We start from the raw sequence: 14751 nt of genomic DNA on the forward strand, positions 1-14751 counted from the left end.
CCGCCGGTACCTGTACCGAGATCCATTCTCCTCTCCTTGGTCCCAAACTCTTCGAGGAACGCCAAAAACACAAGAGGAAAGAAAAAACATCTGTTTAGTCTCTCGCGGTGCCCCCCGCCGCCCCCCTCCCGCCCCCCTCCGCTCGCCGCACCCCCCAGCGAGGGCCCGACCAGTCCCGGGGACCCGGCGAGCACTGACAGGGGGGCCCGGGAGGGAGAGCGAAAGTTTCTCCCTCCCTCCCCGCTCGCTCTCACGCTCCGGCATTGCACACTCGGAGCGGCTCCGCTCTGCTCTCGAGTTTATTAAACTAAAAGAGAAACTATTTATAGACGCGGCCCGGGTCGGGGGGCCCGGGCGGCCCTCGAGGCCGAGGGGCGATCCCGCCCGCGCTCGGCCCCGCCCGCGCCCGCGCCCGCGCCCCCCGCCCGCGCCGGGGTCGAGCCCCGCGGCGGCGCCCCCTGCCCTCCCCCGCCCCACTCCCGTACTCACCATAGTCGGAGAGTCGAAAGCCGAATTCACTTAAATAATCAACTTTCATAATACTTAATTAATGCCTAATTGCAACTGATTACTCCCCGAATAACAAGTTGTTTTAAAGCCCTGATGTCATTGCTCCTGACGGTAACACTCAGGGTAACAGTTTGGCAGGAGGGAGCGGGCGGGCGGGAGCGGCCGGGGGCGCTGCCAGGCGCCGAGGTGATTGGCAGGGCGGCCGCGGCGCCGCCTCCTCCGGGCCGGGCCGCGCCGCCCCGGCAGGTGAAAGAGCAGAGCTCTGCCCGCCCGCGCGCGCCCGCCCGCCCGCCCGCCGCGGTGCCGGAGTGAATGGGCGCGCGCTCGCCCTCCGCGCCGCGCCGCGCCGCACGCACGCGCCCGCCCCAATCCCGCACGCGCGCCCCCGCCTCTCCCCACGCGCGCGCGCGCGCGCGCGCGGCCCCAGCGCACCCGCTCTGGCGGCCGGCCTCATTGGCTCTGCGAGTCCCCAAACCTTAGACTTCGGGAAGAGGGAGGCGGGGACTCGGCGCGCGGACAGGGGCGGGAGGGGCGAGGCTGGCGACGCTCGCGTCCCCGAGCAACTCTGGCCGGACGCCGGCGGGCGCGCGCTCGCACGCTCCCTTCTGCGCCCGGAGCCCCGCGGGCGCCGCTCGACGGCGTCCGCCGGCCGAGGGCTCACGGCGCGCGCGGCCGCGCAAACTTTTCCGCCCGGGCGGGCGCAGGTGTGAGCGCCACGGGGTCGCGCCCGCCGGGCCGCGCCCTCATGCTCCCCCTCGCGCGGCCGGCGGGCGCCCAGAGTGCTGCGGGTGCCGGGGGAGCAAAGCGTCCACGTCCCCACAAACCCGACTCTTGGGGGGGGGGGGTGGCGGAGCTTTTTAGTTCCAAGGAGGAAAGACTGCCGAGCGGTCGGCCTGGAGGAGGGACGGTGGTGGCCCGGGACACGTGAGTCCGCTCGAGCTGCTCTGCAAGCCAGCCGCCGCTGCAGGCTCCAGGAGAGCCAGGACCCTAGGCTTCAGCCACTTCCGCTTGGTTTTGCCCTGACTGGGCCCTGGTGCCCTCCCGACCCAGGCCAACCCTGGCGGCCTACACATCTCTGCTCTCCCGGCCTTTCTCCTCCTCCTCTTCCTCCTCCACCTCCTCCAAAGTGCAGCCCCCAGCCCCTCAATTGGGCCGTGAGGGGAGTCCAGCACCTCTTTTTTCCCTCACCCCCCTGGGCAGCCTTTACTCGGAGCACCCCAACACAGATCCATGCCATCACGTGGGCTTCCCTCCCACCCTGTTTCCTCTGCCATGCCCCAGTAAGGATCCGGGCACAGAGGGCAGAGGTATTCCTGAACCAAGGAGCCAGGGTCAAGCCACCTGCCCCACAGCCGCGGCATTTCCTGCCTGCCAGTTCCTCTCTGGACCAGGACTCCTTGTGCTCTCCTTGTCCCTGGAAGGCACTCCCCCCCCCCCCCCCCCAGAAAGCACTTTTGTGGGTCTCCTGTCCCCCAGACGTCCCTGCTGCAGACAGGTATGTGGAATTCCTTAAATTTTAGTGATCCAAGTTACCCATTGGATTTGGGGGGGGGGGGTGTTCAAGGAAGGAGACAGCCAGGCGAGCTGGAACAGGAACGTGGGCAGCTTAGCTGGTACAGTACCTGGATCCTACTGTCTCTAGCTCTCCCTCTGCTCCTTGTGTAACCATTCTGCTGCCTTCCTCTCCTCCTGCTTCAGGGAAGGCCACACTGCCTTCAGTGAGGGGAACGGACTAGACCCTGGGTTTTCTCTGGTCTTTGGGCGGCATTCAGCAAAATGGCACTGGCCTATTTCTGCAGTATTTCTACTTTGCCAAGGGAGGTGCCCAGGGAAACCTTGGGGCAAAGAAGTCAGAGAAAAAAACCAATCTACTCTTTCTCCCACTTTCCCCTTATTGTTCTTCTTCGTCTTCTTTTTAGCTCCAAATGGCCTCACAAGGAGGAGGTTTGCATCTCTCCCCTATTTGACCGCCCTCCCCTGCTGACTCTTGGCAACCCCCTTTGCTGGTTGTCACACACAACCCTCCACCCTTCAGGCCTGCCCTGTCCCTTTGGAGGAAGAGTAGCCGGAGAGGCCCAGAAGCTTTACTGAGCATCCCGTGACCCCAACGCTCTGAATACAGGAGCAGAGGCCAAGCCACGTGCTACCTGGAGGCCAGGACATGTGCTGGTACAGGGCAATCATGCACAGAAGACCCTGGGCTCTGTTCCGCACGTGGGATCTTGGAGAGGGGACCTCTGCGTCCAGAACTACTCTGGAGTCTCTACGTGCCTCTGGGTGCTCTCACCTGTGGCTCTCCAAAGTAAGGCCTACAGCTTTGGGTTGTCACAACAGGCAGTTAATCCCAAGCCCCAATCCTGAGTGCCTGCTTCTCCACCTGGGCAACCAGGGTGTGGAAGGAAGCCTGAAGACGTAAGAGTACGAGTTCAGGGTTTATTGGATGATGTGCGTTATCAGGAGTCCCCTGCGTATGTGACCCACACGGCCCACTGGCTGTCTCTGAAGGTCCTTGTGGCTTCTGCCGATGGTGGTCAGGGCATGGGAAGGCATGCCTTTCAGTTCCCCAGACGAGGCCAACTGGACTGGCTGCACGGTGACTTTGGGGCCTCTGACAAAGGCTGGAGAGCTGGAGGGACACAGAACACACAGGGCCAGCTAGAGGGACCCATCAAGCAAAGTGGTGGAGGGATGCGTGGGCTGGCAAGGCGATGGCCGCGATCAGCCATTGCAGGCTTAAGAGGCCTTGTCCAAGAGTGGAGAAGAGGCCAGGGAGGCACAGAGAATGAGGCCATCTTGGCATGTTACGTTTCGAGAAGGTCTGAGGAGAAAGAAGGCTGAGGCATCAAGATCATGCATGAAGTGTGAGTCAGAGGCTGCACAGTGGAGGGGTCCCCAGAGTTCTCTTTCTTTCTCTTTGGGTGTGTGCTCGTACGAAGGGGAGAGGCCCACATCTCTGGCATCTCTGAGGCTGTGGCCCATTTTTGCCTTGAGGACCCCGATGTGGTGACACCTCTTAGACCCTGAGGCCAGGCCACAGGGAGGACATTTGTGCCTGGGATTCGGGGGGCGGAAAGCCCAATGCCACCATCCCTCCCAGTCTTGAGGCCCTGGGCCCAGAGACGCTGGCTCGTCCTCGTACGCCCCACCCCCAGAGCAAATGGGGAGCTGTGCACAGCGAGCCCACCCACCAGGCCCCTCACACGAGTCCAGGGGAAACCGGCGGCGCTCCCCAGGCCGGCTTCCATGGTTGGCTCCCGGTCTGCTCACACCCCCAGAGGGCCCACTCATTCTCTCCCCCTCCCGAGCCCGGGGCCTTCTCACTCACCAGCCTGTTTACACACCAGATATCTCAGGCTTTATCTGCTCTCATTCTGAATTTGTAACTTTCACATAAACTTGAACAAAGCTCCTTTTGTTCCTGCACCCCACCCCAGGATCCCAATAAACTGGTTCCCTCTGAGGCGACTGGGCCAGGGCACAGAAGCCTTGGCCAAAGGAGTGTGTGTGCATGTGAATAAGCATGTTCGCACCTGCGAGGGAGTCCGTGTGTTTGCGTGTGAGTGTGCTCCTCAGGCTGAGGGAGGGAGGGCTGTCCGGGTGAACGTCGAGTGCGCACAGTGCGGACAGGAAGCGCCGGGGCATGGGGACGGGACCGTCTGCCAGGGCACGAGGAGTCGCGGGCCGTGGACAGGCGGGTGTCGGGGCAGGGGGCAGACAGGGACAGAGAGGAGCAGTGGGGTGGGTGGGGGAGCGCACGGCTGAGGCCAGGCTTAAGCTAAGTAGAAGGCAGATACAGGGATCGCATTATGGCGGTATAGAGGCTGGCACAACCACACGCCCGGCCCCGTAATCCTGTTAGCCAGCAATCTCCATTCCGAAAGAGCTTCATTTCTTTGTGAATATTTGTAAACTAGATATCTAATGGAAAATTATAGGAAAATTATAGTGAAATTCATGACGGAGAAATCCGATTATCCCTAATTCAATTATGCCATCTTAGCCCACACAGCACATTTCCCATTTTTTTCCCATAAATACCGATGCCAGGGGTCCCGGTAATCAAATAAAATTGAAAATCATCTTCCCATTAAATTCAATTAGCCGCAATTTCTAAAGCCTATCAGAGATTTTAATTACTAAATTATAAAATTCTCCAATGCTAAATTGAAACCAAAAAAATTGCACATCCTTATATTTCAGAGAAAAAAAAAAAAAGGGCCAGCAAAATCCTTGAAAAAAATGCCCTCCTTTCTGTGCCCAGCTCCCAAGCAGGTTCCCCTCCTGGAAGGACCTCACATCGCTACCTCCTTGCCCAGCTGCGGATGAAGCCGGGGGGACAGAGGAGAGGTCTCTGCCAGGGGAGGGGCTGAGGCATATTAATTTAGCAGAGGGGCAAACCACACCTCCAACTCCAAGCTTGGGGTTGGCTGGCCCCTCAAGAGGACCTGCCTTCCTCACTGGCCGTCCTGGCTCCCAACTCTGTCTGCCCATCGAGAGGTCTGTCACTTGGCCCACGGACAGGACAGGGCTCGGGCTCAGGTCGGAGTTCGGCCTCAGGGCTCTGCGTGGTTCTAAGGCAGCAGACCCGAGGCAGTGCCGGCTCCCCGACCACTCCGCGGGGCCTAGGCTGCACCAGAGGTGGGAGGGGGAACGGGGGGGGGGGGGCAGTGTTGAGGGCGGACAGATACCAGGGGATGGTGCTGTGGCCCCAAGTCTCCTCCAGAACGTTCCCAGGGGCCGCGGGTCCTCGCAGTGTAGCGGCCTCCCAGGAGAAAGCTGGTGGTGGGCACGGCCCAAATCTGGCCTCTCCTGCCCTCGCAGCTCATTCTCTGTTCTTCTCACCCTCTTCTGGAAAGCTGACAACCCTGAACTGGCCGGAGGGTGTGCCTTGGCCCCCCTGGCAGCCCTTACTCTTTCACCCCTTCTCCTCCGAGGGAAATGCTGGCCACAACCCCAACAGTAGCCCTCCTCTCTGTCTCCCCGCAGGCCACTTACCCAGCTCTAAAGGCTGCTCTAGAAGTCACAAGAGCCTGGGGACGTGGCATCGGTGGTGGCATAAAGCGACCCTAGGTCTGAAACCCAAGGTGGGTGGCCGGGTGGGCAGCTGATGGGCCCCGGCGGTGTCGGGACAGCCGACAGCAGAGCCGCCGCCGGGGCAGGGAGCAGGTTTAATTTGCCAGGCAGTCAGCAGTGCCAGCAGGGGAGGCACCCGCAAACAAAACAAAAACAAAAAAGTTAATTATCTTTGGCTTTTTCTTAATAAATATCCAAACTGGCCCGGCCGGATCCTCCGCTTTGGAGGGAGCGAGAAGAAGGAGGAAAAAACCCCAAACCAAATCCAACAGACTCCTTCTCTGGCCTACCTTTCCCTTTGTCTCTCCCTGTATTCATCCCTTATCAGAGGCAGCAAGAGTTTCACGTTAATTCCCAAATTTTGCGAGTCAAGAGGATGGCCACAAACGTTTGTCTGTTTGTTTGTTTGAAGTTTTGGGGAGTGAAAGCAGGAGTGTAAGGAAGAAAGAGGCGGCGGGGGGGGGGGGGGGGGACAGGAGAAGCAAAGGACAGAGTGAGAGTCAGAAGGAAAGAGAGTAAGTGTGATGTGGGAGCTGAGTTCCTTGAGTCCTCCTGTGGGCACAGCAAGGCCTAGCCGGTGGCCCCAACCCGGGCGGGACTTGTTCTGGAATGTTGTGTTGGCATTGGATTTTAGTTACAGTGATCGGCTACAGGCGATACGGGGATTTCTCCTTTTAAAACTCTCAAACCACCTAGGTCTCGCTGGCCACTTTAGCTCCCCTGTTGCTGCTGGTTCCTGTGCCAGCCAACCCTCCCTTCCAGGAGCTGGGCTTGGAAGAGAAGGTTCAAGAGGAGGGGACGTTGGCTGTCCTTCCGAGGGGTGTGAGATTTTTCTGTATGGACTCGCAAGTCTACCTCGGGAGAGAGACGCGTGTTGCCGCCTGGGCCTACGTGTCTGGATGGTGCTCACACACGCCTGAGCCCGGGCTGTTAGCAACGTGTAGCAGGGCATGTTGGGGGGAGGGGGGCGCAGCCAAGACATCGGGCGGTCCTTCGAGGAGCCCTGACTCTGGAGTCCCGCTACCTGGGTTTGAACCCCGGCTCTATCACTCACTGGCTGTGCCGCCTTGATCAGGTTGTTGACCCTCTCTGAGCCTGCATTTTCTCAGCATCAAAGAGAATAATTTGTGATTGCCCAGGGCTGGGGATGGAAGGTGGAGTGACTGCTAATGAGTACGGGGTTTCTTTCTGGGGTGATGAAAACATTCTAAAATTAGATAGTGGTGACGACCATACGATGTTGGGAATAAACTAAAAAGCCAATGAATTGTACACTGCGTGTAAACTATAGCTCAGTAAAGTGGGTTATAAAAAAGTGGGGACAATAAGGTGGGGGGGGAAGAACAATAGCACTTACTGCACAGAGTTGTCCTACAGGGCAAAGCACACAGCCTGGCACAGAGTAAGCACTAGTAGGGACGAGCGAGGAAGGACTGACATGGCCCCAGGCGGATGGGTTGGCGTCCACGAGTGTATATTGCTGGGTGCCTACGGAAATCTGCCCGGGTCCCCAGTGCTGGGCCAGCAGGTTGTTAAGCAGCTGAGCTGCCCCTCATATGTGGAGGGGGTCCTGGGCGGCTGTTCCCTGGTAGCGATGGGAGAGGGCATGGCCCTCCTCCCGCCTCTCTGGCTGGGTCCCTGGAGAGGAGGCTGCCCACCACGGCGGGCAGACTCTGCCGCTCACTCTCCCTGTCTCCCAGAGCACTCATATTTTCCATGTGCAGCAGGCCGTGACTTCACCTTCATACTAGTTACAGGGTTATTTAGCTTCTCCTGACACTGACAATCACCAAACTTTAATTCGCTGCGTGGCTTCTCCCTGCTGTGCCCTCTGCCCACCCCCAAAATCCCTGGGAGAGGGTGGGAAGGACCTAGTCCGGCCCCCCTGTTGCCAAAGCCTGCCCTTCGGAGTGATGGAGGGATGGCAGGAGGGGATGCTCAGGAGGAGAAGATGATGGACAGAGAGTGGGGGCGGGGAGGGGGGAACAGCGCGGGAGAGAGGAAGTACCACCAGCGCTAAGGGGAGCTTCCGTCCCGCTCCTCCGGCCTGACACTAATGTATTCAACCCGACATCCATCCTGTTGTGAATAAAGATTCAGCTGACCGGGCTTTGGGTCTGCAGGCTGGCAGCCCCAGCCAGGACCTACGGGGCCGGGACTCACTGAGCGCCCGGGACGGGGCAGCTGGCACGGACTGGCTCCTTTGCCTGATGCTGGATGAGGAGGTGCCCATCTGGAACGCACCCGAGGGAGCCCTTTCCTACTAACCTGAGCAGCCAGCTCGCATTTTCTCCTGCCTCCCCCATGCGAGTCTCCTGTGAGGCTAAGCCATCTTGCCTCACGGAGGCTTCTCTCCGGCTTACTGCCCCGCGGCCTGTATCACGTCTCTCCATCTCCTGAAGTGCTCACCATCATCTTTCCCCAAAGCCTCCTAGGCAAGCAAAGGAGTGATGGTTTGCTCTGAGAACCATCCGGTGGAACCAGGGGACTGTCTTATTCCCCAAATCCAAGCTGGCCCCGTGAGCCCATCATTAGTCAGAGTCCCAGAAGCAGACAGCGGAGCCGAGAGGATTCTCGAAGACCAGAGGCCTGGCAAAGGACCTGGGCCGGGAGGCCTGGAGAAGCAGAGGCAGAGCGGGGGCGGGGGGGGGGGGGGGGGGCAGAGCCGGGAGGAGGGGAGATGCAGGGATATCCATCAGAGGGTCCAAGCTGTGTCTGCTTCCACCCAGCCTCACCCACTGCCCCACCCCTGCCGGCGGAGGGGGGGTGGAAATGGCCATGGTGGCCTGGGCAAGAGAGATGTCACGGGTCCAATGGCAGAGAAGAGAGAAGGGGCTTGTTGACTGCAAACTGTCCATTATGGCTCAGATTATAAGCATATTGCGCAGGGCTCTCTGCACGATGCCGAGGAAATCCAATACGCTGAAAGGTTAATGCAATCAATTAGGGTGACAAGGAAGTAAAGTAAAGCCTTCGGAGTAGATGAAAAGGAGAGAGAGGGAGAGAGGGAGAGAGGGAGAGAGAGAGCGAGCCGTGGAGCTGGGGGTGGCAGTATGGGTGGCGGGAAGGCAAGCAGGAAGAGAGACCGGTGGGATGCGGGGAGGGAAAACACACACGCGCAAGGCCAGGAGCCCGTGAAAAGACGCAGTAAGAGAGCCGGCAGCAGCAGCAGCAGGAGTGGGCGGCCAGTGGACACGGCTCTGGCCTCAGACCTCCGACTGCTGCCCAGCTCCACCTTCCCTCCCCTTCCCCTGGCCTCCCTCCCCGCCAGTTAGCTCACGGCACCGGCAACGTGTCACGGCAGCTTGGTCCCTGTGCCCGTACAGAGCAAGTGCCCACCATGTAACCTCCGGGACTTCTCAGTAGGAACTATGGCCTAGTTCCCACCTCCCCCAGAACGGGCCCAGGTTCAAACCCAGACTCTACCTTTGTCCTCCTTCGCCCCCAGCAGCACCCACGAACACAGCCTTCCCAGCTCTCCCCCAAGCACCTGGCTCCTACTTGCAACAGCCTCTTGAAGCAGAGAGCAGGGTGGTCAGGACGCCCTTTTACAGACAGAGAGACTGGGGCCCAGAGAAGGTATGCGACTTCCCAGGGCCCTGCAGCAGATGGGGAGGACAGGGCACAGACACGAGAACCCCAACCCCCCTCAGCCCACGACCCGGGGTGGGGGACGTTTCCTCCCGTTGTGCCCACTGGAGTGAGGAGACTCACGTCCCCCAAGAAGTCAGACTCAGAAGTCCCTGGGCAGGGGTGGGGAACCCCTTGGAACCTGCCCAGGGACGGTTGGTGCTCTGGGAGGTGAAAAGGTAGGAGGGGAGGAGGGAATGTGAGTTCTTCCTACCTGTCAGGCCCCAGGCCAGACACCTTTGACCACATTAACTCATTTGTCCCAATAACTTTGTCTGCAAAGTAGCTATTCTGCTCACCTTACGGAAGAGGGAACTGATCTGAGAGCTCGGTGAAGGTTAAAGGCTACGCAGGGCTCATGGGAAGGGATGCCGGGCTCTGAGGAAACGGTGGCTGTCAGAGGGAAGACAAGCCAGGACTTCTAGATGGGTGGGACTGAGCAGAGAATGAGGCCCTGAGGAGGACAGAGAGACAGAGAGGGGGTGGCCCCAAACAGACTAGGCCCGCAGGCAGCCCACAGCCCTGGGACAGGCTCCCGGACAACTGCCCGCGGCCCTCAGGGCAACCCCACGGAAGACAAGGGCACAGGGCGGCGTGAGAGTCAACACGGTGGACATACTGAACACCAGGAAATTATACACTTAAAAATGGTTACAACGGTAATTTTCATGTTATGTGTATTTTGCCACTTAAAGAAAAGAGCAGAGGTCAGGAGACAGCAAACTTGTCCTGTAAAGGGTTAGAGAGTAAATACGTTCGGCTTGTTGCGCCAAACATTCTCTGTTGCAGCTGGAGTCAAAGCAGCCAGAACCAATATGCAAATGAACGGGTGTGGCTGTGTTCCAATAAAACTTTATTTACAAAAAAGGGCAGTGGGCCACGCCTTGCTCCAGAGAATGGAAAGCACCTAGGGCTGGACTTTCAAGACCCAAGATGGGGTCCCACCACCTGGGGACAGAAGTATCCAATCTGGACCGTGCCAAGAAGTGAAGGGAAGGGCTGGGCAGAGGCCTCAGGTGGACGTCAGGCCCTCATTACCAGCAGAGGGAAGATAAAAAGCAGGGGAAGGAACAAGCGCTGGTCTGGGAAACCCATGTCCAGGAACTGGCTCCAGCGCCCAGCATGCCAAGAGGCCCTTCACTTTGCTTCAGATCCTCGTGGATGATATGAAGGGGCAGGGAGTGACTTGGGAGTTCTCGACATTCTAGGAGTCTCGATGCCCCAAGAGAGGTGTTACCCTGCGGCCAAGAGGGGACGGGAGTGGGCAGCAGTGGGCCGGGCTGGCCAGAAGGGACGCCAGGGGAGAGGAAGGCGAGGAGAGAGGCCCGGGGAGGGCTGTAACCAGGGTGGAGCTGGCTGCAAAGGGAGGAATCTACGGGCCCCAGCGAGAGCGCAGGGCGCGGGCCGGGCCTGCCCTACACCGGCCGCCTCTGATCACGTTTTCAGGGCCACTGCCCGCAGGCACAGACAATGCTGGGGGAGCCTTTGAAGTCCGAAAGGGATGCCGCGGTGGGAGCAGCACGAATCTCCTCCCTTCCCCCCGTCCTCCCGGGGGAGGGGGCCAGCGGGACAAAACCCGGAGCCGGTCACAGCCAGGCCCGAAACGCGTGAGACAAAGGGAAAACAAACAGGTTTGGAGCCAGGCGCACGGTGCCGTGTCTGTCCCCCGCCCCGCCGAGCGGGGGATGATGGATGGCTGCAGCCAGCCAGCTCGCCCGCCGGGCAGGTCCCGCTATTTACATAACACTGGCGTTCCACCGGTCACCTCTGACACCGCGCTGCCTGGGGCCGAGGCCCGGTGGCCCCCGAGGTTCCTGGAGACACCCGGGGACTGAGACAGGCTGTGAAGGCCCGGCCAGACCCGGGAAGCCCTGGGCCTGGAAAGGGCGGGTCAGCAGCCTGATCTGGGCTCAGGGCCTGAGGCCTCCTCCCTGCCAGCCTCTCGTGGAGGGAGGAGGAGGCCACCAGGGACCGGCAGCTCCAAAGAGAGAGGCAGGGCTGGAGTTCCGAGGCTTTCAAGTCCGCAGGGCTCCCCAAGAGCTACAAGCAGAGCTTCTGGGGACAGCCAGCAGCGGCTGCCACAGCGAAGACCTGGGGATGGTACCGAAGGGCGGCCAGACCCTGGCTCCAGAAATGCCTCCTTGCCCCACTCCACCTCAAACGCATTCCATGCCCAAAGTCTGCAATCCACATGTCCCCTGCCCATTTCCGGCCCAGGAGCCAATCGGAGATTTTCCTACCAGGGCCATCTTTTCTTGTCAGGTTCAAGTGGGCAGCGTGGCTCCAATTCCCTGTCTCCATCTTCCCAATCCTCCTAACCCCGGAGGGATGCCAGTACTAGGTAAGTGGTCACCGGTAGGGGAGAGGACACAAGGATCAGGGAGGGGGTTCAGGCCTTACCTCGCAGTGGGTCCTAGAGGCTCCTCTCTCAAAGTAGGGGCGTCACTTCATCCTGGGGAGGGAGAGAGAAGAGGCCCGTTAGCCTTTCAAGGTGGGATGCCCACAACTCCCCAGTGTTCGCCCTCCAACCTGCTGTGTGCCCAAGGGGTCCTTGCCACCTTTGCGCCAAGGGGCTGATGCTCCAGGACCAGCGAAGGGGGTTAAAAATGGATTTGTGCTCATTCAAGTATATGCCAACCAAAATTTGAAAAAGTTCAGAAAGCAGTAAGAGCTGAGAGCAGAAATGCAGTCCTCGGGACACCCTTAACCAAAGAGGGAACAGTCAGAACATACTGCACGCATCTCTTGTGGAGGCAGAGATAGGAGTCTGTGGGTGGGGGATGCAGTGGCTAAGCCTAGGGGCCCGGGGACCACAGAATACAGCAGCACCCGTTCCTTCACTCTCCTCCCCAGCCCCTGAAAAGACAAATGCTATATGCCAAGCTGTTTGCTACAGCAAGTGGGTGACAGAGAGGTGGACCAGGGGCCATGGCACCAACAGGTGTCACCACCCAGGAGGGTGCTACGGTAGCACCTTCTAGCCTGAGGTCCTACCGATGAGACGCAACAACCCACGCTGGGGGCCCACGCAGGGCAAGGGACACGGTCCAACAACGTAGAGGGTCTTTAGCCAACATATAACTCAGCCCAGCTTGCCAGGCTCAGACTCTCCTGCCTGGTACTGGAGTTTGGGGAGCCAGGTTCCAATGAGACGAACTCCTGATGTGGATAGAAAACCCAAGGAGCCCTCTGTCCCCTCCCCCCCCTCCCCTCTCTCCCCCCTCGCCCTTTCCCCCCAGCCCTGGGGCCTCACAACCCTACCCATACTTGGGAAGAGTTTCCTGTTTATTATGTTTATTCCTCCCCACTCCCTCATTTGTGGCTTATCAATGATGCAAGAGGAATAACACCAATTTCCTTAGGCTGTGTAATCCCCAAATCAGATTGGGGGGATTGCAAGAGGTGAGGTGACCTTGCACAGGGCTCCCGGAATGCCACCCAGTCCTGCAGCCCTCCCTTTCTTTCCCAGGACATATTTGGACAGATAATGCTAATTGTACTTGACAGGTCTTCCTAAGGAGGGCTGGGTCTCCTGCCAGCTTTTGCTGCCTTTGCCGGGCTGCCTGGGCAGAGGTGCCCACCCGGGCAGAGCTCACCCTGCCAGACACAGGGCTCTGTGGGCATCTGGCAGTGGGGGAGGCTTGCCCCACGGGCCTCCTATGCCCACCTGGCCCAGATGGTGAGAGGCTGGGGGTCTGCAGGGAACTGGGGGGACTGAGATAGGGGGCAGTAGAGAGGAAGGGGGAGGCTGGTGAGGTGGGAGAGTGGAAAGAGGAGGAGGCCAGAGAGGGGAGCTGGGCACGTGGAGGCTGAGCCCAGGGCGGGGCCGCAGGGCAGGGGCTGGAGAGCCCGGCCTCTCCCCTCCGCTGAGAGGCACTGCGCTGGGCAGGCCTGGCTGTCAGACTCGCATCCCAGCCAGCCGGCCCGGGGCCTGGCTGTACGTCCGTCCCACACGCTCTGCCTGAGATCTCTCCAGGCACCCTGGCCAGCCTCCCTTGAACCCCCAAAAGCCCCCCAACCCCGTAACTCCAGTATCTCCCTTCCACCACCTTTTTCTCCCCTCCCATCCTCCCCTGCAACTGTGCATTTATTAATTCATGAGGCACTAATTAGTTCTTTGTTTAATTTTGTGTTAAACAGACTGACCGGAATGATAACGACTTGCAGCGCGGTGTTGCCGTCCCCAACCGCCCCTGTTTTCTGACAACAAGGGAGCGAGGGAGGCCGGAGCGCTGAACCCAAATCCCTCAGCAGTTGCACTTCATTAAGTCAAAATGTGACAAGAAGCTTAGAGAGCAACTTGCAGATCTGATCGCACACAACACTCGGAGGAAACTTTGCAGGAGTTGGTTGGGGGGGGGGGGGGGGCGGGGCAGGATTGCTGACCGCGGGGACCAGGACCGGGGTGGTGTCCCTCAGCGGCCCCTGGGGCGGGTGGCCTGGCAGACAGGAGCAGGGAGGTCGGTTGGGTGCATTCTGGAACCTCAGCGGGAGCCTCAGAAGTTCAGCCTCACCTCTTTCTTCTTCCCTGGGCATCTTCTCTCTCTCTCTCTCTCTCTCTCTCTCTCTCTGCCTCTCACTGTCCCTGACATCTGGTCTGGCCTGTGTGAGCCAGTGGCTGGGCATACCCAGGACCCAGCAGAGGACCAGAGAAGATGCTGCAGTTAAGAAAGGATTCGGGGGTGGGGACAGGTACAGAGCGGGAGAACACAGAGCAGAGCAGGAGACCCTACGTTTGGCTAAGAACGAGACGTGACGTGCTCAGGGATCGTGGCCAACACGTCTATTCTCTGCCAGCTGTCTATGCACCGCCCCCCCCCCCCCCCGCCCCATCCACCCTCCGGGTACTTATCCTAAGTACCCTGACCAGAAAACCGAGGGCCAAAAGGTTGAGTTCTGTGCAGAAGGGCACGGCAAGTCACAAACAGAACCAGGTCCTCGAGCTTCGGGACGGTAGGCAGGCAGCTGAGCTAACCAGGCCGACAGCCTGGTCACCTGCTGTCCCTCCTGTCCGTGTGAAAGAACAAGAGCTTGGCCCCAGAGGTGTCAAGCTGGTAGCCCCACTGGCCCACGGCATGATTGCGGATGGGTGGGGTTGCAAGCGAGCCCTGCCCCAGTCTGCAGGCAGGGCTCCCACCCTCCTTTTATACCTGGCCCTCATCTCCAAAGACATGGACAATGTCTTATATGAATGAGAACGGGCGGGGAGTTGGGGGGGGGAGGGCGGTGAGGAGGAGGATAAGAACAGAAGTGCACAGAGAAAGTTGCCGATTGCGTGCCTTGTGTGCCAAGATCCTCTTGCCTTCTTCCCATTGGCCACTGCACCCGCCAGGTGTGGCCCAACCCTTGCTGTGACAGCTCTCCTTCTGGAGCGCGCCCAGCCCGCCCACGGGCCCGGGCTCAGCCTGGCCTGCCTTCGCCCGGCCAGTGCCGGAGCGCAGTGGGCTCTCCCCGAGCCTGGCAGCCCTGGGCTGGCTTCTGTTAATTTGCTGTCAGGCTGCCTAAGCAAACCAATTAAAACTAATCATTAATTATAAA

The 14751-nt window shown here is 59.7% G+C and overlaps 1 protein-coding gene across 4 annotated transcripts in view; it reads right to left on the reverse strand.

Annotated features, from left to right (window-relative positions):
* CASZ1 (castor zinc finger 1) overlaps window positions 1–14751 on the reverse strand; it is a 146858-nt gene that overhangs the window by 52409 nt on the left and 79698 nt on the right. Inside the window, exons 3-4 of one of the 4 annotated variants that reach the window (XM_086715665.1) lie at window positions 11614–11665; window positions 11–49 (exon numbers count right to left, since the gene is read on the reverse strand). In XM_086715665.1, the coding sequence (XP_086571791.1) occupies window positions 11–26 (16 nt within the window). In that variant the 5' untranslated portion in view covers window positions 27–49; window positions 11614–11665. Of the gene's footprint in view, window positions 1–10; window positions 50–489; window positions 660–5505; window positions 8166–11613; window positions 11666–14751 lie in introns of those variants that run through there. The other 3 variants (XM_086715666.1, XM_086715664.1, XM_086715667.1) reach the window with 3 other exon arrangements.

This window comes from Puma concolor, chromosome C1 (genome assembly GCF_028749965.1).
Source record: "Puma concolor isolate L17-30 chromosome C1, mPumCon1.1.hap2, whole genome shotgun sequence".
In the NCBI taxonomy this organism is placed as follows: Eukaryota; Metazoa; Chordata; class Mammalia; order Carnivora; family Felidae; genus Puma; species Puma concolor.